Source organism: Hesperophylax consimilis, chromosome 16 (genome assembly GCF_061612785.1).
Source record: "Hesperophylax consimilis isolate HC1 chromosome 16, BYU_Hcon_1.0, whole genome shotgun sequence".
NCBI classification, from domain to species: Eukaryota; Metazoa; Arthropoda; class Insecta; order Trichoptera; family Limnephilidae; genus Hesperophylax; species Hesperophylax consimilis.
In genome coordinates, this window is record NC_142851.1 from 20858063 (window position 1) to 20885252 (window position 27190).

At 34.3% G+C, this 27190-nt stretch overlaps 1 protein-coding gene across 1 annotated transcript; it reads left to right on the plus strand.

The window, feature by feature from the left end:
• Positions 1–10852: 10852 nt before the first annotated feature.
• Positions 10853–18122, plus strand: LOC149416862 (gustatory receptor for sugar taste 64f-like). The gene is made up of 9 exons (XM_089641331.1): positions 10853–10928; positions 11567–11710; positions 12958–13106; positions 13190–13312; positions 14133–14287; positions 14442–14486; positions 14650–14812; positions 16070–16159; positions 18012–18122. Exons 1-9 carry the CDS (start codon positions 10853–10855, stop codon positions 18120–18122), a joined length of 1056 nt encoding a protein of 351 aa, XP_089497457.1.
• The last annotated feature ends 9068 nt before the right edge of the window (positions 18123–27190 follow it).

Below are 27190 nucleotides of genomic sequence, written 5' to 3' on the forward strand. Positions count from 1 at the left end.
GGGAACTGGCTTGAAGGTTAAATTTTACTGAGCAATATGTAATAGTCGCATTCTGGAAGATACATACCTCCTTCCGTGAAGATACTTCACAAAATAGGCAAAGAATGCGACTGTTATCTTTATTAGGTACCTACTGCTTGTCTACGAAAATTACCAGTTAAATTTATTAAAATGTCTAAAATACAAATATTTATGCTACTCTTAAAACTAAAAATTCCGTGGAATATGTAAATCTTATGACTAAAAATTGTGTAGTAGGTAATGTCTTAAAACTAGAAATTCCGTAAAAAATGTAAATCTTATGACTAAAAATTGTGTAGTAGGTAATGTATTAAAACTAGAAATCCCCTAAAAATGTATATCTTATGACTAAATGGTTGTAGTAGGTAATTTCGCATTCACCTCCCCCCGTGAATTAATTTCACCTAGCGGATAAAAAGAATGCGATGGTTGTATCTTCAATACTGCTACTTTAGTAGCCGGTCTGCGAAACGTACCGTGATTTGTTTGAATATCTACAACGCGGACTTGTCCATCGGCTCCGGGGTATACTTTTACTACCATACCCTTTGGCCAGGTATTCCGGGGCAACGTGTTGTCACATAGGATAACTACATCGCCTACCTTTATAGGTGGTATAACATCATGCCATTTAGAACGTTTTACCAGTGTAGGTAAATATTCTTTTACCCATCGTGACCAAAATTGGTCGGCAAAAAATTGTGCAATACGCCATTGCTTTTTTAGGCATAAATCGCCGTGATCAAAGACCCCTACGATTGGGGTGTCATATTTATAACCTAACAGGAAATGATTTGGTGTTAGACTTTCAAAATCCTTGCTATCGAGAGAAACGTGTGTGAGTGGTCTACTATTAACTATGTTTTCTGCTTCTAACAGCAATGTGTGCAAAGTATCCGGGCGTGGTGCTTGCTCGCGTAATATGGCGTAAAACGTAGTTTTAATTGATTTTATTAGACTTTCCCAGGAGCCTCCGTGGTGAGGAGATCCTGGCGGATTAAATTTCCAATTTATTTTCCTTACCGACATTTCGTTATTTAATTTGTCCTGGTTTAGAGATGATAATGATTCTGATAATACCTTATCAGCACCTCTAAGGTTTGTTCCATTATCACTCCAAATAGTTAGCGGGTAACCGCGCCTAGCAATAAAACGTCTGATTGCTAGTATGGCGGAATCCGTAGTCAGGGAATCCGCGATTTCAATATGCACGGCTCTTGTTGATAAACATGTAAACAAAACACCGTACCGTTTTTCATTTCTGCGCCCTATTGTTACTTTCATGGGACCAAAGTAATCCATGCCTGTGTGTGTAAAAGGACGTATATGATGTTGTAACCTTTCCATAGGTAAACATCCCATTAGATGTGCCTGTGGTTGGGCTCTCTTATTTTTGCAAGTTTGACATATATATTTAATTTTTCTAATAGACTGACGCGCATTAAGTATCCAATACTTTTGTCTTATTGCATTTAAGACGTGTTCAACTCCACCGTGGCTAGACATCTCGTGAAACTGTGTAATTAATAATTGAGCTAACTTATCTTTATTGTCGAGAATTATCGGGAAGACTGTACTTAATTGTACGTCTTCAATCGCCGCAATCCTACCCTGTATGCGTATTATTCCATTTACATCTAAATACGCACTTAATTGTCTTAGGGCGGCTTGCACCATAAGTTAAATTTGATTTAAATATAATTTTAAACACATTATTTGATTTAAGTCGACTTGGCGTCTTGCACCACAAAATTTAAGTCGTTAAATGCGTTTAAAGAACTGTCAAAGTTAAATACCCAAAATGGGCTGTTTAACCGAGTTAAACGCGTTTAGCCCGACTCATAAAGCAGTACCTACTGTCAAAAATTGTTTAGGTTATCCCTTAGATTTTTGATTGTGGTTAAAATCTATATCATTTTAATTTGTATTCACAATGAACATTTGGGATTTGTATTCTGACGATGATGAAGAAATTATAGAGTTTATAAGTAGACCGTTTATAGTCAGAGAAGTAAACACAAGAACAAATTTATTTGAAACACTCAGTGCCAAGAAGATTCAAAGAAGATTTCGTCTCTGTAAAAAAACGACATCATAGTGCAAGAAATTAAACCTCAGTTAAAATTCAACACCAATAAAAACATCAGCGAGGTGCTCGTAACTTGAAGCTAACACTCCTTATCGAGGAGTACTTTGCAAGGTTGTAAACTTCTAATCATACCTACAGCATTCTTATAATACTTTAAAACAATATAATATGTAAAAGAAATAAAAAACAAAATTACTCGGATAATTGTTTTATTTTTAATTCCAACAACAGAAGCTCTTTTTGTCTTATTTCATCATTATGTCTATTTGCTTTAACTTTTTCTTCAAAATAAATGAACACACTATTAAACCACACACACAATCACAAAATATTTTGACACTTCAAGTAAAATGAAACATCGTAGCTGTTTTATTTACGCGTTAATGGCGGTAACCACGCGGTAACTGTTTTACCGACGCGTTAAACACGTTTAACTAAAATTGCCACCGAACTGCGTGGTGCAGGACGCAACTAAACGCATTTAAGTTAAATGTATTTAGGGTCTTAAATACGTTTAGTTAAATACAATTTAAGATAAAATTTGCGATAGTTGGTGCAAGTCGCCCTTAATCTACTATCTTTTGGCAATCTTTCGTTTTTGGATAAAATTATAATTTCTCTATGAAACGTTCTTTTCTGAGACTCTTTTATAAGAAAATGTTCTGCTGAAGTTAAGTCATCAGCAGTAAGAGAATTATTTTCTGCTTGTTTGCCTCTACATTTGTTGATGAATTTAAAAACGTACGCTGTAGCTCTTAATAATCTTGAATATTTGGAGAATTTATTTAAGTCTATGAAACATGCCGCCGATGTGGTGAGTAAGATAGCCGATGGTTTTAACTCTAATAGTTCTTTGTTTATGCTATCACACTGTTTAGCCAAATTCTCTTGCGGCCATACTTCTGGAGGTGATTTTAGGAATTCGGGACCAGAAAACCATCGCCCCTCTAATCCTAAATCTGTCATCCTAGTATCTCTGGTAGCCTCATCTGCTATATTATCTTTAGTTGGAAGCCACCGCCAGCATTCTGAACCAACTGTTTCTTCCAACTCACCTAACCTATGCGCAACAAAAGGCTTAAAATTTCTTGAATCAGATTTTAACCAGCACATTACGGTTTTTGAATCTGTCCAAAAATGTTTCGAGTTAAAGGTGAGCGTGTGTTCACCGATTATACATTTATATAATCTACTACCTAAAAGGGCTGCTTGCAATTCTAAGCGCGGAATTGACATCGGCTTGATTGGGGCTACGCGGGTTTTGCTAGCAATAAAATTTACGAAGACCTGACCATTAGCATTTTGAACACGACTATAAGCTACACAACACATTGCCTTTTCGCTCGCATCACAGAAAATATGAAGTTGTCTGTCTACGGCGTTTTCACCACCGCATAAAATCTCGTAATACCTAGGAATTTTAACTTTACTTATTGACCTTAAGGCTTCCAACCAATGAAGCCATTCATTAAAATTACGATCATTTAATTTCTTATCCCAGTCAGTACCCGACCTCCATACATTTTGCAGTAGTATTTTAGACCGAACTGTCAGGGGTGCTAAAAACCCGGGCGGATCGAATATTGTCATAATGACTTTCAACATCTGCCTTTTCGTGGGTCTTTGCTTCCCAGAAATAATATCCCCGGGAATTTTTTTGAAGTTTAGATCGAATGACAATGTGTCTGAATTTGGATCCCATTGCAAACCTAATGTTCTCTATATGTTTTCCTCACCTTGTTCGAAACAAACAACATTCTTCGACCTGTGGGCTACGGGAATGTTTTCTAGCGCCTCTGGCGCGTTACTTGCCCAGCCGGTGATATTAAACCCGCCTTGAGCATGTATGTATGTAATATCTTGTATTAATTTCTTCGCACTTTCTACTGAATTTACACTATCTAAATAGTCGTCCATGTAATGTTTTGTTTTTATTGCTTCGACGGCCTGGGGATACTGAGATAAAAATTGATCCGCGTTTTTATTTTTTACGTATTGCGCCGAACAAGGTGATGATTTTGCGCCAAAAATCATTGAATTCATAGCGTATACAGACGGGGCTACCTTACGATCTTTTCCTCTCCATAAAAACAACTGAAACGGTGTATCTTCATCAATAATTTTAATTTGTAAAAACATTTCTTGGATATCGGCGGTGAATGCAATTTCATTTTGCCTAAATTTAAAAAGCATTCCTAGCAGAGAATTATATAGATCGGGCCCGGTTAAAAGCCTATCATTCAAAGAAATTCCCTTCAATTTTGCCGCCGCATCAAATACAACCCTAAGCTTTCCTGGCTTATTTGGGTTGTAAACAGCAAAATGTGGTAAATAAAATTTATCCGAGCTATCCGGATACCTACCACTGAAATTGAATTTTTTTGCATATCTTTTATCTAAATAATGTTGTATTTTGTTGCAGTAGGCTTCCGCAAATTCAGGGTCTTTGTCCATTCTCTTTTCTAAAGTTTTTAATCTATTTTCCGCAACCTGAAGACTATCAGGAAAATATCTTTCTTCTTCCTTCCACAGCAAACCCGTCTCCCAATGACACCCCTGACTAGCGCGTTTTGAGGTACTTTCTAACAGGGAATATGCACGTTTATCATCTTTGCATATTTTCGGGCTCACTACTCCCATCTCGTCTATCTTAAAACTCTCTTTGATAATTTCATGCAATTCGCTATTTTCGTTTTCCTGAACATGAAAATTGAATTCTACACTATTTCCCGTTTTATTTGAAATATGGCCGAGCGCGACCCAACCAAGCTTTGTATAAGATAATGATACTTTATTTTTATCTCCCTGAACTATTTTTCTGGAAATAATTAATTCCCAGTTGTTTTGCCCAATTAACATTTGGGGTTTTACATTCTTTTCAAAGCGAGGAGCGTTCTTTAAGTGTTTATTACTCGAAATGTAAGAATTAGATAGCGCCATTTGAGCTGGTATCTTTAAATCCCGAACGGTTCGAGCACTAGCTATGTACGATTCTACTTCGTTTTTACCTTTTATTGTTACATTTATTGACATAGAATCCGCGTTGTTGGAGCTCATTTCATTGACTCCATGCAATGAGAGGTCACTAACTGGTCCAGACAAACCGATTTGTTTGGCTACTTCTTGGTCTAACAATGTGACGGTTGACCCATCGTCTAACAACGCATGAATATCTCGGCTTCCGAGTGGCCCGTATACCGTAATCGGAATAATTTTTAAAAGTACTTGATTACTTTCCCACGTGTTTGTGACAACTTCATCGGTTTCCACCCGATTGTGATTAACCAATAAATCATGAAATTTTTCGTTTGGTGATTTTAAATTTACTTTACAATTAAAACGGGAATGTCCGTACCCTAAGCACTTGTAACAAACATTATTATATTTAGCAATTTCCCATCTTTGCGTTATTGGGACATTTTTAAATTTTTCACATTGCCAAATCTGGTGTTCTCCTTTGCAAACACAGCACGGTGGTTTTCCATTATTAGTGGTGTGATAAAGGAATTTTTTTGACGTATCGTACGGACGTTCGAAATGATTATTTTTGGATGCATAAGGCCTATTAAAATTTTGTTTATTTTGATGTTGATTAGCTTGCCGTGGATGATAATTATTACTATACTGCTTGAAATGGTTATTGGAAGCGAATTTAGTTTCGTTACTGATTTTAGAATTAAAACTTATTCCTGAGTCACGTGAATTAATGACGATTTCTTCCAGCCAAAGTGATAAATAGCAGAGTATTGGCTGTGTTGTGTTCCGCCTATCTTTGTCTGTAAGCCACAACGTTCGTATTGTACTAGGCAGTTTACCGATTAATGTCGACAACAAATCTGGATTGTGCAAATGTCCGATATTTTTAAATGATTTTAACATAGAAATTAAATTTTTTACTTTACAAGAAAATCGAATTATGGCGTCTGAACTGGTATTCTCATCTAATTTACTTAAATTTCGGATCTCACCAATAGTTTTTTGTATGATGTGATCCGTGTTGCCAAAAATATTTTCTAACGTATTTATTATTTCCTTGACATTGCAAGGAGATAATAGAAGGGAAGAAACTGCGTCACGCGCCTCTCCTTTTAACGCCTTTTGCAATCTATATAAATTTTCGCTGTCAGATACTTTTAAGAAGTCTGTGGTATGATGGTATATTGATTTGAACGCAATCCATTCAATTGGATTGCCGTTAAATGTGGGAAGATCATTAACTTTGGGCCTGGTATTATATAAAGACATTGCCTTACCAATTGATTCCGCGAGACGGTCTTCAGTTATAGCAAGTGTTGGTCCCTGGAATCGGCCCAGCGACTCTGGCCACTGTTGCCCGTCGCGTTGCTCTGCTAAGTTGAATGGCTGCTCTGATGTAGGCAGCTCCCAGCAGCTACTGCTTGGCTGCTGATGCTGCGTTGACTGCAGCTGAAGAGATTGCCCTACCAAGGGCTGCTGATGTGATGTTCCTCTGGGTGGGAGTAGCTCGTACCGCCCGCCCTGCTGCTGCTGCTCCAACCGCTGTCCCAAGTCCGAGGCTCCAATTGCGATGGGAGTGTCTGCCCTGCCAAGGGCTGCTGCTCTGATGATCCTTTTGGTGGGAGTAATGCGTACCGCCCACCCTTCTGCTGCTCCAACCGCTGTTCCAATTGCAGCGGATGAGCCTGCTCTACCCGAGGCTCCATTTGCGACGGGGGAGTCTGCCCTGCCAAGGGCTGCTGCTCTGAGGATCCTTTTGGTGGGAGTAATGCGGACCGCCCACCCTTGCGCTGCTCCAACCGCTGTTCCAATTGCAGCGGATGAGCCTGCTCTACCCGAGGCTCCATTTGCGACGGGAGAGTCTGCCCTGCCAAGAGCTGTTGCTGTGCAGTTATGGTGGGCGGTTGTAGTGATAACCGCCCATCATGGAGCAGTTCCTGTTGCTGCTCCATTTGAACTCGAAGAGGCTGTTCATCGTGATCTCCAAGTTCTGACGATGAACTATGATGTGACTGGTCCACCCAGTCATTGACTCTATCCTCGAGAGTCCGTTGCGAAGTCCTTGATGCAGCTTCTAAAACTAGCGCCGCATGTTGCTCCTCTGCTTCCAAGACTGACATTGCTGCAGCCATCTTTGCTTCAGCCATCTCCGTAAGTAGGCGGGCCTTTTGTCTCGTGATGTGCACCTTGGTTGTTGAAGCTTTTATTTGAGCCTCCATCAAGCTGCTGCTGGTTCCCGCCTTGCTGCCGCAGACAGATGACGTCTTTGAGTGTTGTCCCGCTTCCATGATGCTGCTGTTCCCGATGCGGCTCGAAGGACCATATGTTTCTGCTATCGTGGTACGAGAACACGCCGTCAGATGGAATGCAGGAAAACACTTCTTCTTCTTGACATATAAATTTATTAATTCACAATATAATTGCAGAGGATCTTATTTTCCTCTGCTAAAACTTAAACTGAAAGAAATAAAGGTCTAGTTTCCTTTATTCTTCAGTTTTCCTTAGGTTTACATAAACCTAGTAAATATCTCACGACTGACTGCCTAGGTACGCATGTACCTACCAGTTATAGCAACACTCTAATACTGTCCTTTTTCTGGGAGGTATCTGTATTTAAACTAAATTCTGAAGGACATTTTACCAAAATAAAGATGTTCCACCCGCTCGTTGGCAAACCACATTCTTAACATAAAATAAAATGCACTTAACTATTCTTAATGATACAGACGTGATTTAAACAATACAAATAGTTTAAAGGAATTATTTTAAGGGAGATGAAACTTTATTTGGGGTTTTTATTACTATGGGACAGGGGTGGGAAAGGTATTGGCAAATATTTTTAGGCATAATGGTTTAACTAGGGTGATCATAAAATAGAAAGCGAACAGCTCTATTTGAAAGCTGCCGCTGCTTGCAGTAAAATGTCACTAATTCTTAAATCATAAATGATACACAAACAAGACAATATCTTTATAAAAATACCAGGCCAATGAATTGTTTTATTGTAGGGTCGAATCTGCAAATGTGGGAAACTACACTAAACTTGAAAATACGATCTGTGGGAACTGGCTTGAAGGTTAAATTTTACTGAGCAATATGTAATAGTCGCATTCTGGAAGATACAATCACTGTTTATAATAAAATAAAGAAATACCTGTTTTATCTGTATACCTAACTGTTCTATACCTAACCTATGTACCTATATGATGGTGTTTTATCCTTAAATAATATTATGATGGTGCCTTATTCTTTATCTGAGATTAATGTTAATGTATCATAAATTTATATTCTATAGGAGCTCCTGATGAAGGTGTTCAGACGATAGTGTTTTACAAGTTATAGGTATGTACAATGTACATATTATAATAAACCAATTGTATATATATATATGTATATTATTTAAATATAAAATACGTAAATATTTCATTGGAAATTAAATGTTAGTTATTGTGATACTGGATAAGTTTTGCTTGATCTGTTTTATTATAACATTATATTAATTTACATAAACTTATTTTTTATAGGAACGTACGGTCAGGTTGCTTAGTCTTATTGATTCTATGGAAACTGTTCGACCAATAAAGCTAACTACCAATGAAGTTATTATAAAAAAACGAAAATATTCAAATAGGTTTTTTTTCAAAATAAATGGAAAGAGGGAGAATGTTTGCCGAGGTTGCTTTATGAAAATATTAGATGAAAGTCAAATGTTTGTTACAACAATCATCCAAAATAAAAATAAATCTTTGACAGGCTTGACTGAGGGTGACAAGAGAGGGAGTATTGTGCCATCCACAAACACTGTGATGAAGAACTGGAGAATGTTAGAAAACACATAAATTCATTTCCCTCTTACGAATCACACTACACCAGAAGAACTAATGACAAAAAATATTTACCTGCGCATTTAAACATACAATTAATGTACAATGCGTATCGTGAAAGCGTGACAACAAAACCTGTCTCACGCAAAACATATTCTCAAGAATTTCATAAGTTGAAATTGAAATTTAAGTTGCCAAAAGTTGACACATGCCATCTATGCGATGTTCTCAAAATGAAAATTGAGACAACTGCGGATTCAAATGAGAAAAAAATATTGAAAATGAGCAAAAAAATCACCATATTTTAGCAGATTCTGCATTTGTCTCCAAACAAGAAGACAAAGAGAGGGCCCAGAATGACAGTATTGTAGTCAGTTACACATTTGATTTGCAGCAGTGTTTGCCAACACCATATCTTAATAACTCTGTATCGTGTTATAAACGACAATTGTGGACCTATAATCTAACTGTACATGATCAAGCTTCCGGAGAAGTGACCTAATAATATTAAGCATGTTGTTCTCTATTCAGATGGCTGCGGTGGCCAGAATAGGAATTCTCACGTTTCTTCAATGTTTTTAACATTAATGCAAGAAAAAAAAACAATTGAGACTATTGACCACAAGTTTATGGTCAGTGGCCATAGTCATACGGAATGTGATGTCGATCATGGTTTGATCGAAAAACAAAAAAAAAGAATGCTCTTCCAATATCACATCCTTGTGACTGGTACCAATTGGTTCGGTCTGTAGGAAAGACAAAATTTATAGTCAAGGAACTGATTCATAGCGACTTCGTGGATTTCGCTTCACTTCTAAGATCTGCATTAGTTCTAAGAAAAAAAATACTGCAGGAGAGGTTTACAAATGGCACAATATGAGATGGTTCAGGTATACACAAGAGAGGTTTACAAATGGCACAATATAAGATGGTTCAGGACGTTCAGGTATACACAAGAGAGGTTTACAAATGGCACAATATAATATGGTTCAGGTATACATACAGAAGAGCCCGGAGAAATCTTTTATAAGGAAACATTAGATGTAGAGACTGAATTTAAGGCTTTAAATTTTTTGAGACGAGGAAATAGAAATCCTACACTTAAGCCAGGCAAGTGTTATAATGATAATATCAAAAGAAAAGAAGAAGGATATTTTGTCACTTTTACCATTAATTCATCCCGTGTATCACTCTTAAGGATGGTGATGTCCGAGACTCATTGCCGGATATTGAACAATTCCAATAATACAACACTTTTGTGTAATGTCTGTGCTAAAATACATTTTTTAATGCAAATATACTTGTACTTTTATTTCACAAAATAATAATAAATATTTTTTAAATAATGGTTTTAATAAGATAAATATGCGCATTTCTGTCATATTTTCAGTGGTACAAACAGTACAAGATGGTCTCAGTAATATAAGTAGACTAATTAATATCATTAATTGAGTGGTACAAATAGTATAAGTTAGTTCTAGTAGTATAAGTGGACACATTTATGTTCTATCTTCAATGGTTCAAATAGTATATGTTGAATATCTTTATTATTTGTATAAATAACACCAATGTGTTTAAATGGATTAAATAATCTGTAAATAATAACCCATTTCTCAAAATATGAGTTCTGTAGCAAAATAATTGGGTTCATAATAATGTTTTTTTGCTCTCCTGAAAAGTTACACTTTTGCAGTTATACTCTTATGTCCGCCCATCAAAGATATATTAAATCGTTTTCAAATTGATATAAAAGATAAAGGAAATAGAAAATTACACCTATTTGGTGTTCCTAAAGGAAAGGGGTAAATGAAGGTTTCGTGATTATTCAAGCAATTCCCTGCATGCACCTCTTTTAAAGGAAGAATATTTTAAAAAAATTAATAAAATTGTCCTTTTTAGATTTGAATGGAAAACCTGGAGAATTGTGTACTGCTTGTTGTTCATGGCTGGGGCGTTTTTCCTGTCAGTTCTCTCCTTTGTGTTCATGGTGCATGTGGGCTTCAGTGTTGATAATGCTGGTGGGTTATACTTTTCAGTTTATTTTCATTTCATCTTTTGTTGTTTCTTTTATATCTCAAATGAATAATTTCTGTTCATCTAGCTTTATAAATAAACATTTAAATAATATTGAAACATAGATTTGTTTTGCCTTTTTCCATCTATTGAAACGATGGCCAAAAACATCCATGAAATGAGAAAGTCATAAACCTATCTAATTTTGTATTTATTGTTATATCTTTTCGTAATCATGATCAGTTAAAATGACATTTTAACATTCATTGTTAGGATATTTCATTGGAACCAACTGTTTATTTTGTCTAAGTCACTCTTTGCATTTTCTAGTAAGATGTTTAAATCTTTACCCCAGTAGAAAATTTCAGTATCATCTGCATATAAAAAATATCACCGTATAAATATCATTGGGAGATATAAATATCATTTATATAAATTTGGAACAGAAGTGGTCCTAGTATGGATCCTTGCGGAACTCCGTAGTTTATTGGTAGGTGGTTGCTATTTTGATTATTGATGCTAACGAATTGCTTTCTATTGCTAAGATATGATTTGAATAGATTAAGAGTAGGACCAACTACACCAATTTTCTCGAGTTTCTTGAGAAGTATGTCATGGCTTACTGTATTTTCATTTTTTATAGGAATGCTGGTCTTCTACGGTACTTGCTTTACAGTCCAGGTCCTATTTCTCCGGCTTTCCTTGCAATGGACGGATCTGGGACAAGAGATATCCCGAGTAGAGACCATCTCCGCCCAGACCCCCCGACCAAGGAATCTAACAAGAGGTTTCTTTTCCCTGAGGACCCGGTTCAACTGCTGCGCCTTTATCGTGCTTTTCATGGCATTAGGTCTGGTGATTTTATTTGATGGAACGCCTATTTTTACGGTTGTGGAAACTAGATCCCCTGATAATTTTAAATGATATTGATGGAATTTGGATGATTTTAAATAATGTTAATGATAGTCAGTATAGGGGATCGCCTCCAGTTCTTGCATTCGTAAATTTAAAACATCATCTTATACATTTATGTTACACCGAGATCATTTTTGGATTAGATTACAATTAGATGAAAGTATTAAATTTTTTCCGTCAACACATTCTCCTAACACTCCGATGATTACTTCTAAACACTTGTTCTTTACGCTTACGTTGACCTCACTTAATTTCTGAAATACGTCATTTTTATTACTGTCGTGCATTTTTTAAAAATATGTACAGATATCTAATTTCTAATAAATTTAATTTCGCTATTTCTCTGTCAGTTCAATGCCTACCACATGTTCAACACATTCTCCTAACACTCCGATGATTACTTCTAAACACTTGTTCTTTACGCTTACGTTGACCTCACTTAATTTCTGAAATACGTCATTTTTATTACTGTCGTGCATTTTTTTAAAATATGTACAGATATCTAATTTCTAATAAATTTAATTTCGCTATTTCTCTGTCAGTTCAATGCCTACCGTCATACAGAATGATTGATAACAGAACTCGACTATTGACTGCTAGCTTCATTTCCTTTGAATATTTTTTCCAGGTGGAAAAGTAGGTATTTTAATATATTTAAGATATAATTTAAATCACTCATAAAAACATAGCACAACCGTTTGGTTTGACGGCACGCTAAGCAATAGCGTATACAAACTTCTGCCACGCTGATCTCCAAACATTGCGCCCGGGCATCACATACGTTGAGCGACACCTGGCGGACATCTTGTGCACGTCTTGCAATTTTTAAAGAGCACTGCCGGCCATTTGGTATTTTTCTAACATTTGTTTTATCTTTTGTTGAGTCTTGATAAATAAAGGATTAAAAATAGAATAATTCATAAAATGTATCACATTATATTATTTATTGATAGCTAAAATCCAAATCTTGAAATGCTGCATGGAATTCAGCTTTCCTCATTGTGATAAAAAAAATTATTTTCATCTATTTGAGAGAAGCCTATAAAAATTGACATGGAGGTAATGGGTTAAGGTTCTACTAAGCACTGATTCTAAGTTTCACCCTTTTGCTGATTTCAGTGGAGCACGGATTGTGCATTTTATCTGGAGTATCTAACGCTTATAGCTGTGACAAAGTGAACACTGTGGTGAAGGGTCACTACATCACAGCTTTTCCTCAAGTGTTCTTGTGGACGGAATATGCGCATTGGAAAGCTTTTATACTGCAGGTAAGTATACTACTTCTCTGACAGATATGAGCTTTCAACTCATGGGCATGTGTAAGTAATTGTGTTCCCAATTTTTTCAACAGATCATGAACCTATCAGCTACTTTTGTTTGGAACTTCATGGATCTGTTCATCATCCTTCTGAGCCTCGGGTTGTCAAATAGTTTCGAAAATCTTAGTAAAATTCTGGATTCCGTAATGGGCAACGTAAGTTTAAAGAGATATTTATAACGAAAAGTAAGTTTTTATTAAAAGTAAGCCGCGCACAGTAGACAAAGAGGTTTCCCTTAGGGCCTACGACATATTTTGGAATGCTGTGTGAACCTTTACATAATTAAAGGAGTGAATCTGTGTCTTGTAGGTTTTTGCTGTGTAAAAAAACAAAACTCTTTAAACCATTCCTCATGCGATATAAACTGTTTTTAAGCATTCAGATTTTGGTATAAATCGACACGTACTCCTGTGATGAATTTCAACGTACAAGGTACAAATGGTACGCGCTTAGTGTGTCTGCCTGATCTGCACCGATGCAAAAATAATGACGCTTGTTTTTGAGTGCCAACCATTAACACACCGATAAAATAAATATAACATTCTTCGTATTCTATTGGCATCTGTTTGCAATATATCGCTATTTTAAAGATTTGGTATCTTTAAAATAGCGATGATAAATGTGGATATTGGCATAAATTAATTGAACTAAGTCCAAACACAATCAAATTATTCTAGACTCGGAACTAAGACATTGGAGGGACCCACCACTTCCCCGTCCCGGTATAGGTGACTTATTGTCAAATTCGAAGCTAATTTTTTGGTATAAATGACTCTACAATTTCATAAAAAAGGACTCTAGACCTCCTCGGAACTTAGACAGTACTACGGAGTACAAATAATATGGACGTTAACGAACCAACTGTTTGCATTATTTAAATAAACATTAGTGAAGCACTTGCCATTTTTGCACAGCGTATTGAAATAAAAAATATTGATTATACATAATTCCAATGTGTTTCTTTTTATTTGACAGAATTTTTCTGAAAACTTTTGGCGGTCCGCGAGGAACGAATATGCCCATCTATCCCAACTAGTGAGGAAGGTGGATGAAGCCATCAATCAGATAGTCCTGCTCTCCTTTACACAAAATCTTTACATCATATGCAGGCAACTTTTCCATACTCTGAGGTGAGGTGAAGTTTACGTTTACTAGCCCTTGAGGCGGTAATAAATCAGAACAGTACAAACATAAAAGAAAGATATAATAAAATAACCAAAACAATTAAAATATGTCCATGCATTTAGCATTTCATCTTTAATTTATTAATTATTTAATATTTAGGTCTGGAAATGGTGACCCCAATTCGTGTGTGAACTCAAAAGACGGGTAAGGCCACTTATTTCTTTATAATTAAATAATTGGTTTTATTGAGTCAATATAAATTAATGCAATATTGATTAACGTCCTTCTTTAGCATGCAAAAATGCATGCCAGTGATGAACAACTACCTATTTTGGTTCATTATTGTTAGGTTGTTCTTGTTGTGCAGATTGATCTCGGGCCTGGCGGGGCCTATCTACTTCGTGTTCTCCTTCAGTTTCCTGGTCTGTCGCTTCCTGGCAGTGGCGTTATATGCTTCCAGGCTGCATGGTGCATCTCGCCTACCTCTTGCTGCCCTCTACTATGTCACACCCAAGCTCTATAGTATTGAGGTAAACTTTTTTTGATGTCATCAATTTTTGTTTAATGATAGTTTCACAGTCTCGAAGTATCGATTTCTGGAAGAGCATGCACACGTGAAATGAGCTGCAGAGTGCGCTATTAAAGCACGCGATTCTAGTTAGACTATAGAGTATCGTAGCGTGCGTTTTGGAAACGCACGCTCAAAGGTACCTCGTTTGTACTTGATCTAAATTTTTACAGAGTTTCTATTATGCAGAGCATCGGACCACCTGTAATTGTCAGGACCAGTGGAACTATGGCATCCCCTTAGCGAGGTTCAAATACGTACATTACTTTTATTGAAACATTTTATGAACTCCAGGTGTCAAACCTGTGACATCTGTCCTCATTGAAGATGAGCTTAGTAATCAGCCTGTCAGTTCACAAGTTGACATTTACAATTAAGATTATGTTTGGTGTTTAAACTTTCGAATTTACTTAAATATTACCAAAATATGCGAAGTGCTTTAAAATAACCTTATCAGCAGAAACTAATTTTTTAGCTATACTTAAAAAACCGAATTGAAACTTGACCTTTTTTCACTCAAAAATACAATATTTTATGTTGTCAACCTTTAGGTCAGAGGTTTTCAACTTCTTTGGGGTCGCGACCTCATTTTACAAAAACCAAGTGACCACGGAGGGGGGGGGCTAAAGAAAACACATATAAAATAGATATCCAATTTATTAAACTGTATTTTTTTTATATAAATATAAATAAATTATTAATTTAAATTTTAGAATTTTGACATTTTTAACAAGTTTTGAAATTTGTAGATTAATAGCAGGTTATACCCGGATACTGCATTCAAAAATTCAACTTAAACTAAGACACATACTGATCAAAAATTAATATTTTTACCCCTTTTGGGGTCGCTACCCATTAGTTGGGAACCTATGGTTTAGATTATTAGTGAGCACTTATAAAGTCTATGTTTTTTTTATTTTTTAAATATTGAATAATTATTTTACCATCAATATAAATGTAATTTTCACATGTTATACAGTATTATAATGTAAAACAAAAATAGCCTTTCCTCGCCATAAAGAGACAAGGCACTTGTGTTTGGTGAAGGAATTTTAGCTCAATTGTACAAAATCATGTAAGCAAGATAAGTAATAAGATTTATTAATTTTAAGATTTTATTGGATATTGAAGAGGGAATTTCGGTAGAATATTTCGATTGTTTTTTCAAGATTACCATAATTTTCAATCTTAACTAATATGTATGTATTTTACTTCAAAGGTTCAAAGATTCTTAGATCAAGTGACAACAGAGACGATTGCATTGACAGGACTTAACTGCTTTTATATTACGAGAAATCTAATACTTACGGTAAGCTTCCATGGAATTATACTAATATTTGATAAGTGTTGTGTAAAAATTAAATAATCCACAAAACTTAACTGAACCACACATGATTAGATTTTTATCAGTCAAATCGTATACATTTGTGAACAGAATGAATCGAGCCGAGTATCGAATTATGAGAAAGTAACTAAGCAAACGACGCGGCTTTTCGCGCCATTTGCCGTTGCTTTATTCCTTTCCATTGATGGGTTGTAATAAGTCCATGTTTCTTTCCCATTATTCGAGCCTCTTTAGATGATGAACCAAACCAAATTATTACTAGCCTTGTCCACACACCGCGCTCTTAGCCTTGTCCACACACCGCGCTCCTAGCCTTGTCCATCCACTCCTAGCGTTCGAGGCAGTTCCCAATAAACAATTGAATAAATCATTTGACCAAAATAATATTTGAGGTCTTTGCATTGATTTTCAACTATCGCTTGCTATTTGCTCACATCTTTTTTAATAACTCCGTCCGTCATTATTAAAAAAGGTGTGCAAAATAGACAAACTAAATACAACTAGGACAAAATATTGCAATTTGGGTGGCGGGATTGGTACCGCCGCCTGGGAAACCATTTATTGGACAATCAACACCTCGTCCAGGTCTTGGCAGAGGACGTTTCTGCACTCCAACTGCACCGCAGTGAGAGGGATGGATTCATTTACTTCTGGACGCACTGACTCCCAAATTCCTTCCCAACACTTATACCGGTTTCCTTTCCAGAACTACAATTCCTTTCTTTACGTAATAAGACCCTCCACACGGCACATATTATAGTACCTATCTGCGGGTTATGGACAATACGCCCAACTTCTGAGAGGCTAACTTAATTATGGCTTGGACAGAGCCCCCGTGCCCAAGCTGGTCTCATAATGATACGTATACGTTTGAGTTCTTAAACGCGAACCGAGCCACGAATTACGGGAAAGTAACGAAGCAACTGCAAGCGGCGTTTCGCTCCATTTGCAGTTGCTTTGTTCCTTTCCCGTATTTTGAGGTTCAGTTTGGTAGTTCAGCTCGCTTACTTATACGTAGCATTAGGAGAACGGCTACGTGGCCTTTTTCATACAATACTTAAATTTGAATTTGGCCAAAATACTTAACAAAACTACAAAATTATGTTGTAATCAAAATGTGTAGCAAATATCTAGAACGAATACTACTTTGTTTATACATTTATTTTTCGTTATAATAAAACAGTAGATACGGTAAGGTTATTTTACAATTACAATTAACTCACAAAAATATGTCAAAGTTGTCTTTAAAATGAAACAAAATTTAATAATTTAATAGCCTCCATTTTATTATTTCAATCACAGATAAATAAAGTGGCACATCGGGGCGGCGGTACTCAAACCCGCCTCCCAAATTGAAACCATACGCTTTAAGAAATTATAAATACTGTAATTGTTTGAATTGCATGTAAAACTTATTTTAGATAACGTACTAGATATTTGCCATACCTTTTGATTAAGAAAATATTTTGTCCTCAAATCCAAGCCGCGCAGCCGTTCCCCATAAGGTCACCGAACGTGATATTATTAGAAGGGCTTGTTGGGAAAATAGCTTTCATTTTAATCGTTTTGGTCTGATTGGGTCATTGAAATATTAAATCCAAAAACAAACTCTAGCGATTTAAGTAAATATCTATTTCAGATTCACAACCCTTCGAGCTATTGGAGTTTCTATGTCCTTTGGGGGCTTGATAAACAAAATGCCAACGTTCAAAAGCAATCATATCGAAATTGTCTCGTTGCGCATTACAAACTTCTAAATTTTTAAATGAATCTATGCTGAACTCAAATTGTTTTATTATTTTTCCTTATTTTCCAGATAGCTGGAACAGTCGTCACCTATGAACTGGTTATGGTGCAATTCAACATGCCTAAGATGCCTTTCATAAAATGCAATAACACCTTTGTCAACTTCTCTGATATTATATAGATCTCTAATGTACATCCTTAAATAAGAATCTACCCTTTATTTTATTGTGTAGGTCACTATAATGTGGGTTTGTCTTGAAATAATTCATTGTGAGATAATATATCGAACACTGAATTTTATCTTTAAATAAGAATATGCGCATTATTTTACTGTCAGGTCGCTATAATGTAGTTTTGTCTTGTAATAATTATTTATGAGATAATATATAAAAACAGAATATTATGTTAAAATACTAATCTACAGTTTCTTTTACTCGTATTGTGTAGGTCGCTATAATGTAGTTTTGTCTTAAAATAATCATTTATGAGATAATATATCGAACACTGAATTACTCTAAAAAGAGGAAAAAAACAACATATTCATTTTTAAAGTTCAAAACAGCATTGTCTGTAATAATGAGAAATAAATGTGAAAAGTGAAATTAAATGAAAATTTTGTGTTATTATGTTATTCATTTTGAAAAAGAACAGCCCAAATCTCGCCAAAATCTAGTTTATCCCAAATATGTCGTTTCCAATGCAAATTTCAGCTAAAAGATTTTCACAAATTTAGTAGAACATACGATTTTTTTACAACTTTTTACTAACAATTTTTTTATCTCTAATATATACCGAGATATAAAGTCGTAAAACTGTGTATATGTATGAAAAATTAAGAAAATTGCGCGACTAGGTTTGGTGTTTTCATGAATATCTCGTTTTCAGTTAAATTGCGAAAAAAATTCTAGTACTAATTTTGTAAAACACAAAATTTTCAAAAAGATGTGACGATTCCATAAAATATGCAAATCAAGGTACGCACAGAATCTTTCATTTATTCCGGATTAATATTATCACGTCCTTGGAGTTTCGTTTACATTATTGCTGTTAAGTTTTGATTCGAAGGAACTTGTAAATGATAACACATCAGAAACTTTAAAAGGACTCTTGACTTTTATTTGCTCTATTCCCAATTACATTTTGAATATCAGTAGATCCAAACTACCCAAGATAGACCAAGGAGGTTTGTCTTTACTTATTAAAAACGTTAAGGAAAAGGAGGAGGGTACAATGAAAATCTGATCTTTTATAATCTACTTGGGAGATTGCACCTACCGACATCTATGTATAATTTTTATAACTAATTATCTTGGTTACATACAATTCAATTTTATCTACTTGGAGAGGTGTGAGTACTAGATAAAAACTGCATTATTCAATTTTAAACAATTGCGTTTACATTCATAAATACTTATTTATTATAGAGCATTTTAATAACGTGGTACTTACTCTAAATTGATATAGGCAATAATAAATAAGAGAAAACGGACCTAATTCCCAGCTGTGGGTTCAGTACTACCAGATGACTACACTGATTGAGCTATACATTGAAGCGGAACGTATTGGAAATTGGGAACTTCATCTTGCAACGGTCCAATAAATGATACCTTTCTTTCAATTCACTCACTTCAATTACGCCAAAAGTGCATCCATATATCTTCAAATCACATTGACATTGAAAGGTATGTTGTATCCAATAGAGTTCGTTAAACTGCTGGATTTATTTATCTGCATAACTTTGTGAGGGTATCGATCATTCTGTGGGGTTGAATCAGGAACGTCATAGCATGTGGAGATGAGGACTACACGAATTAAGAGAGATGATCAATACGTCCAAATTCTCATTGATTGGCTTTTTGCCATGAACCATTTCATTCACAACATCAAAACTTTACTCCAAACCATTTGTAGCCCCGAGCAACAAAAATAATATATAACTCCACTGTCTTGGTCAAGTCATGAAAAGTGACAAATTTTATATCAGAACCAAACTAATAATTGATTTATATTTTTACATTTGAAAATACGATAATTTTATATACAATTCATAAAATAAAATATATATACATTATTTTAAAGAGAGATAAATATATCCTGGTTATGAAAAACCTGACAATATTTGAAAATCTCATGCTACCACCACAGTTAGCGGAAAATGTTGCTTGTGTCATGATGGAGGACTTGACCCAGACGCGATGCCAACTCATCCACTAACCGGTAAAATATGTAGGAATACATATTAAAGGCGGATTTATTGCCGGGTGGCAATTTCTACCAACTAACCCAAGGAAATAAGGATGTCAACAGTGCAGATGATTGATACATGGTTTAATTATTGTTCGAAGCAGCAGCCTACAGAGCAAAAATTATGTTCATAGCCAAAAATTTAAAAATTGTCCTCAAATAGGAGAGGACACCAAAAGAAAAAACATATTGTTGCGTATTTTTCTAAGAATTATAAATACTAGCAGTTAAAAACCCGCTCTGCAGGTTTTTTTCTGCTAGGCCCTGCGGGCGGCACTTGGTTGGGCTTCGCCCAGTTTAAGTGATACTAACAACAGTTACATTTAATAGGTAGATATTAGGTCATTCACAGAGAGAGGGTGAGTATTATTGTTAAAACACGGAACAGGAAGGAGTTTAGGCATAATAAGAATGACAGTTGTTCGGATAAAACTTTACCTTTCCCGAATAATTGCCTAAATGGCTAAAGGTAAATAAATATAGGTAAATATTCGGAATCGCTGGACACGGAAAATACGAAATATTTTTAAATAATACCTTCTGATTTACCTTAATTACTATAAAAGGAATCGAACAGCATTTGGGAAAATTTTAATTTTAGCTTTTTAATTTTTAATTACGTAAAATGAAAATTCGCTTTTGCTGTATGGGATGACAGCCTGAATAATTTCTGTTGATAACATTTTCCTTTGTCGGTTTTCCTGAAATGAGCGGCTAGAGAAAATTGAAAAACGTAAATTAAAAAAAAATAATGTAATAGAAAATACCCGCAAAATAGTGCCTACTTAAAAAGCAAAAATGATTTATTTGACTATTATTATCATTATTATTTTATTTAACCTCACCTATAATAACCTAACCTAACCTATAATAATCCAGCCTAACCTATAATAATCCAACCTAACCTATGTCCTAACCTAACCTAAAATAATCCAACCTAACCTATATAATATCCTAACCTATAATAATCTAACCTGACCTAAGCTTACCTCACATATAATAATCCAACCTAACCTAACCTATATCCTAACATTCCTAACCTAACCTATAATAATCCAATCTAACCTAACCCAACCTAACCTAACCGAACCAATCCTAACCTAACCTATCCTAACCTAACCTAACCTATACAAATCCAACCTAACCTATAATAACCCAACCTTTCCTAACCCATAATAACCCAAACTAACGTTACCTAACCTAACATAACCTGACTTATCCTTACCTATAATAATCCAACATAATCTAACCTAACCTATAAACTAACTTGAACTATACTAATCCAACCTAATCTAACCTAACCTAGCATAACCCAACCTAACCTATCCTAACCTATAATAACCTTTTTTTAAATATTTCCTTACTTGTAAAAGAAACCAAAATACCAAAATAATATTTGCATAGAGTAAATGGTAAAAATTCTAGCCACCCATATCAGGAATACCAAAAAAAGAAAATGTCATCAATAGAAATTATTCCGGCTGTCATCCAATACAACGAAAGCGAATTTTAATTTAACGTAATTAAAAATTAAAAAGCTAAAATTAAAAAATTCCCGAATGCATTCAGATTCCTTCTATATTAATTAAGGTAAAACCGAAGGTTTTATTTAAAAATATTTCGTATTATCCTTGTCCAGCGTTTCCGAATAATACTTTAATATATATTATATAAATATTTATACCTGCCAAAATGATTGTTTTATTATACATATAAGTACATGTCAGATTAGAGATTTGTTGGCTAATTTTACAATCAACGAAGCGTTTCTATCTTCTTTGTTATGATTTCTATGTTCTTGTCTTTCATGTTATTTTATTGGGTTGGCAGTGCCTATACTTCCGCGTATATCATATCGGTGTTCTGTCAAAATAATGCGAAATTATTATTTACGTAAATAATATTAAATATCAATATTTTTCAAAATCGTACATGCAAAGAGTTGTTGTTTATTGTCATTAAGTTGAATCAAATGTTTGTTTTATTTGTAAATGCGTATTAAAACGGTAGTTTCACGTAAATAATTACCGTTGTTTGAATAAATGAAGTTGTACGTATTTGTATATCGCTCTTATGCGCTCTGTCGGTCAATAGGGAAACTACTCCAGCGGCCGGTAAAGGAGGGATTGACATTTTTAAGGAACCTTGAAATGTTTGATTCTTTAAATATATAAAACGTAATTGTGGATAATTTTTACTGTAATGTAATTAATCCAATGGATTGTGAACTTTCTAAAACATATTTTCTTCGATATTATCCAAAAATTATATGAGCAGAAACGATGCTTTTGAAGAAATCTGGTAACCCTATTTTAGTATGAAATTCGGTCTTAATTTTCAAGTTAGCGGAATTTAACCGAAACAAATTATTTGAATTCGACCAATCGGGGGCCCAGATCGTCCAGACGATCGCATAATAATATTATAGATGCCATTGCAAAGTTTAAATAAACTTCCAGAAGAAATCTTTTTATAAAACGCTTGTTAATGGTCAAGTAATTTTGCATATTTAAATATTCGAGCCAGCAACTTGGTTCGTTCTTACACCGCCAGAGGAGCGCTCTGTTGGCTATCTATTGACGCGGTGCGTATCAGCCATATTGAATGAACGCGTGCTTTTTTCGTCAAACGTCAAACGTAATCACGTAATTGTGGATAATTTTCACTGTAATGTAATTAATCCAATGGATCATGAACTTTCTAAAACATATTTTCTTCGATATTATCCAAAAATTGTATGAGCAGAAACGATATTTTCGAAGAAATATCGTATTACATGTGGCGATTCTATTTGAGTATGAAATCGTGTCTTAATCTTTAAAGTCTTATTTTTTTGGTATCCGGTCGACTGCAAACCGAAATGAACCTTATGGTTGCTTAATATTGAGGGGCAGAGTGGTGTCTTTTTTGCCTGCAGACCCCCTATGCAAAATTTATCCGAAACAGACAATTTGAATTCGACCTACATCGTCCAGACGCAAGGGTATTAATACTATCAGATTTATCATATCATAATATCTTTTATCTTATTACTAGTGAAATATATATATGTATATCACACATTGTAAATTTTTTTATTGAATAAATTAAATTAAACAAATAAAAAATTTAAAAAATATTTGATTCTACTCAAGGAAAACGATAGGAAAAACTTCAATCTATCTAAAGCAATTTTTGGTATTCTTAATGTAAACCGATTTGCTAAAAGATTTATTTAAAATAGTGATTTAGCATTAAGCTTCGCCTTAATAAATACCTTCCTACAGTCCCCTCCTTATCCCGCCTCATAACGCTGCCAAATCAGGCGGCGACATTGTCCTTTTTTCTTCATAATGTTAAAAAAAAATTAAACATTTGGTGTTGATTTTGTATTGCTTATTATTTTTGACAAAAATAATAAATATTTGTGAATACGTGTTCCGATGTCGCGATAATACATTCGTATTTTTCTGAAAGTTGATTAGAAAAACTGTCAATATAATATTATGTAACACATCTGCCTTGATGATGGACACTGCAATGCTGTCCGAAACGTTGGCTAAAGAAGGAGTTAGCGCAACACGGCATAACACCCCAAAAACAAATAACAAAAATATGGAACTTAATGATATAAACGTCAAAAAAACGAACATTAAAAATTTTGCTCAATTTATTACGACATATTAATGGAGCAATAATTATGATCATAATCTTTTGATTCACATTTCAAGCATTTTGTAATTCTAATAATTAATTACAACCCCTGTCAAAGAGGGGTTTATTTTTCACTGTGTTCATGAAAACTTAACGCTTCTAGTTTTCACCTTTATATTTTGTTAAACGTCCCATTACGTGTTTTCTTCTTTCAGAGGATTAGCGTGAGCTTTCACACGAAATTTAGTGTTTTTGACACTTCAATCATACCTACAACTTCCTGCCCAAATTTATATATAATATTTTTTGCTTCATCTCTTTCAAAATGCATGCACTTTTGGAAGTTGATAAAGTTGTAAAACAGAGGAAATTTCTTGAAAGATACGAGTTTGACATGAAAACAAAAAAATTTGAAAATCGTTTGGAGTGTCTCAGGTTTTAATTTTTTTTTTGTGAAACATGACAATTATTTTTCTTCACATTATTACTTGACTGAGCATAGCGAATTTTAAATTTGTTTAGTTTATTTTATTACTTATTTATTAATAACCTCTTTAAATTATTGATATTCCGGTTATATACAGGAATGCAGGCCTTTAACGAATAAAATTAACAGGTTTTCTGATAAACTATTAGTAAACTGCAAATATATTACACAAATTCGTACATGTGTTCCGACATCGTATTCGAAATTTACCAAATTTTACTAGGAAACGTGATAATTCATTCGTTAAAGTCCTGAAATCCCGTTTTTAACCGGATAAAAAATGATTTGTAGAGATTCATAATAAATTAGCAATGCTCATTTTTCTCCGTGCGTCTTCGTGTTTATTTGGTCTTTATTATTTGGAATTTTTTCAATGGTGTGGTACCTGTCTGCATGAAGAAAAGTTTAAAAAAGAATTGTCATTGAGATAGTGACGTTCCTTTGCATCAATTAAATAATTCCTAATGAGGAATTTAAAATAATTTTACATTAAATGTTTGAGGTTTATAATAAGTAGATAGGTATTTATGTACAAATCTTGTGATTTCGAGTAAGGGAAAATTAGAAACATAATTTTTTGGACTCGAGAACTACAAAACCAATATATAAAAATTAAAATGCAAAATAACCTGAATTTTAAAACGACAACTTGAAAAGTCTAGTAATTTTTTTACCAGAATGCACCGTTAAGAACTTTTGCTACTTCAGACAAACAGATTTCTGTTTCATACTGTATTTCTAATTAACACTGCTTTGAGCAGATAATATAAAATTTCTAAGAGAAGTATTTTACCCAAAATAATTTTTTTTCAAAAGAAACCTAAAAAAAAATTATCACAAAAAAACATTTTAAAATATTATTTTTTTTCAGGTCCATTATTCACGCTGAGGAAGACATCAACGCAGACTCTAAAAATATTTTTTGGGATGGTATTGTATTATTATTTTATTTATATTATTGGAGGAGCATTTTCAGAAAGAGAAATATCTACTTTAAACGTTTTTTATGCACTATAGTCTATGTAGGTGTCTACGAAATGGGTATTTTAGATTTTAGAAAAACAATATATTTACCTGTTTTAAATTTATGTAAAATGATAGAGAAAAAAATAGGTATGTATATCATGTACTCCTAAAATGGCCAATATTATCTTATTTTAATGTATCCGAGTGGGCTTCCAGTTTAAAAAAAAATAACTTTATTTGTGATTTCCTATCAAATTTTTGCCTAGGTATTACGTTTTTGTATATACCTACGTTTCAACGAAATGTATAATGTTTTATTTTTTTAAGGATTTTTACAATTATTTTTGGAGTACTTCGAAAGATAAACAAAACATTTTTTTTAATTTAAGACATTAATTTTATTTTAGAACAAAAATGTTTTGATATTTCTTAAAAAATATATTTTTTTAATATAATGTGTAGATATTTTTCTTTCGTAAATTTTCTTTTTTTTTCATTAACCCCACACCTTGACCTTGAGGAAATTAATTTCCCATGGGGCCTGTCATCTTTGGGGATGCTGTGTTGAGGGTATTTTTAAGTAAAGGAAGTAGAGGAAGTTCTGGAAAGGAAAATTGTATGAGGGGTGGGTAGGACTCTAGGGATCATTGTATCTAGGAGTGATGGAATTTACGGACTATTTGCTGCAAAAACCAGAGAAAGCCATTTTCTTAAACTGTGCGTAGTTTTAATTTTAAAGTTGAGGACTTGCACAATCATTCACTATTGAATTAAAATCAGTTTTGTTTTCAGAATGTAAAGATAAAATTATACTTGTGGATCCACAAATGAATGAAGTGATCTGATTATTTATCCTGTCTAATAGTTAATTGAATGTGCGTTTTAGATTATCATCAAATTTTTACCCCAAGTGATTATTAAAACTGTCTCAGAAAGAAAGAAGATTTTGTAGATTCTCTTTGCGAAAACGCTCTTCATTTCTGATTAAGTAAGTACCCGTATATATTTAATTCTTGGTATCATTTTTAAAAGTGATTATTATTTTAGAGCTATTCATACCAAAGCAAGGAGTCCTTTTAGATTTGAATATTAATTCGGCAGCCAGAGAAGACAGTTTCCACCGAGCAATAGGAACAGTTCAGACACTGGGACAATGTTTTGGAATCATGCCTATAGGAGGAGTGCTGGGAAAGAATGCTTCTTGCTTGAGGTATATAAACAACTTATTATATATGATTAAACTACTCATATTTTCAGAAAGGAAGAGAAGGATTTAAAAAAATGAAAACACGTTTCATTCACACTTATGTTGCTTAAATAGCTCGATGAATCATTCTCATCAAATTCTTTTTATAATAATTATCTGCAATGCGTTAAGAATCCATTCTCTAAAGCAAGGGTGGGGAACCTAGGGCCTATGAGGCTTTTTAGTGCAGCCCGCGAGCACTTTCGGTGTAGCCAGCTGACCACAAAAAAAAAACAGTGTAAAAAATAACTTTGAGAATGCGAGAATGGTTTCTTGCGCGGTGTTTCAGGTACATTATTACAAAACCCAGAGAAAGGTGTAACAAAACTGACATGAACTTACGTATCCACCTACATTAGTAGAAATCAGTTCAGACACAAATAAATAGACGATACTTTAGTAGGAAATTTTTATTATTTTACTAATAAGTAATTAAATTAATGTGTAATGCAAATTAAACTGGAAACTCGCTTATACATAACATTACAGTTGTGGATTCAGCCGCAGACGGATTACAAAGGAAACCATTCCCGTTTTATAAGTACAGTTGTAAAATTATAGCTGCAGACTATGTGATGCAAGAATCGGAAAAACTTTTTTCATGTTTCAGTTCTGTATTTATTTAAAATTGGGAATCCACCGCCGCCAAAATTATAACGACCAGCGGGTGAAA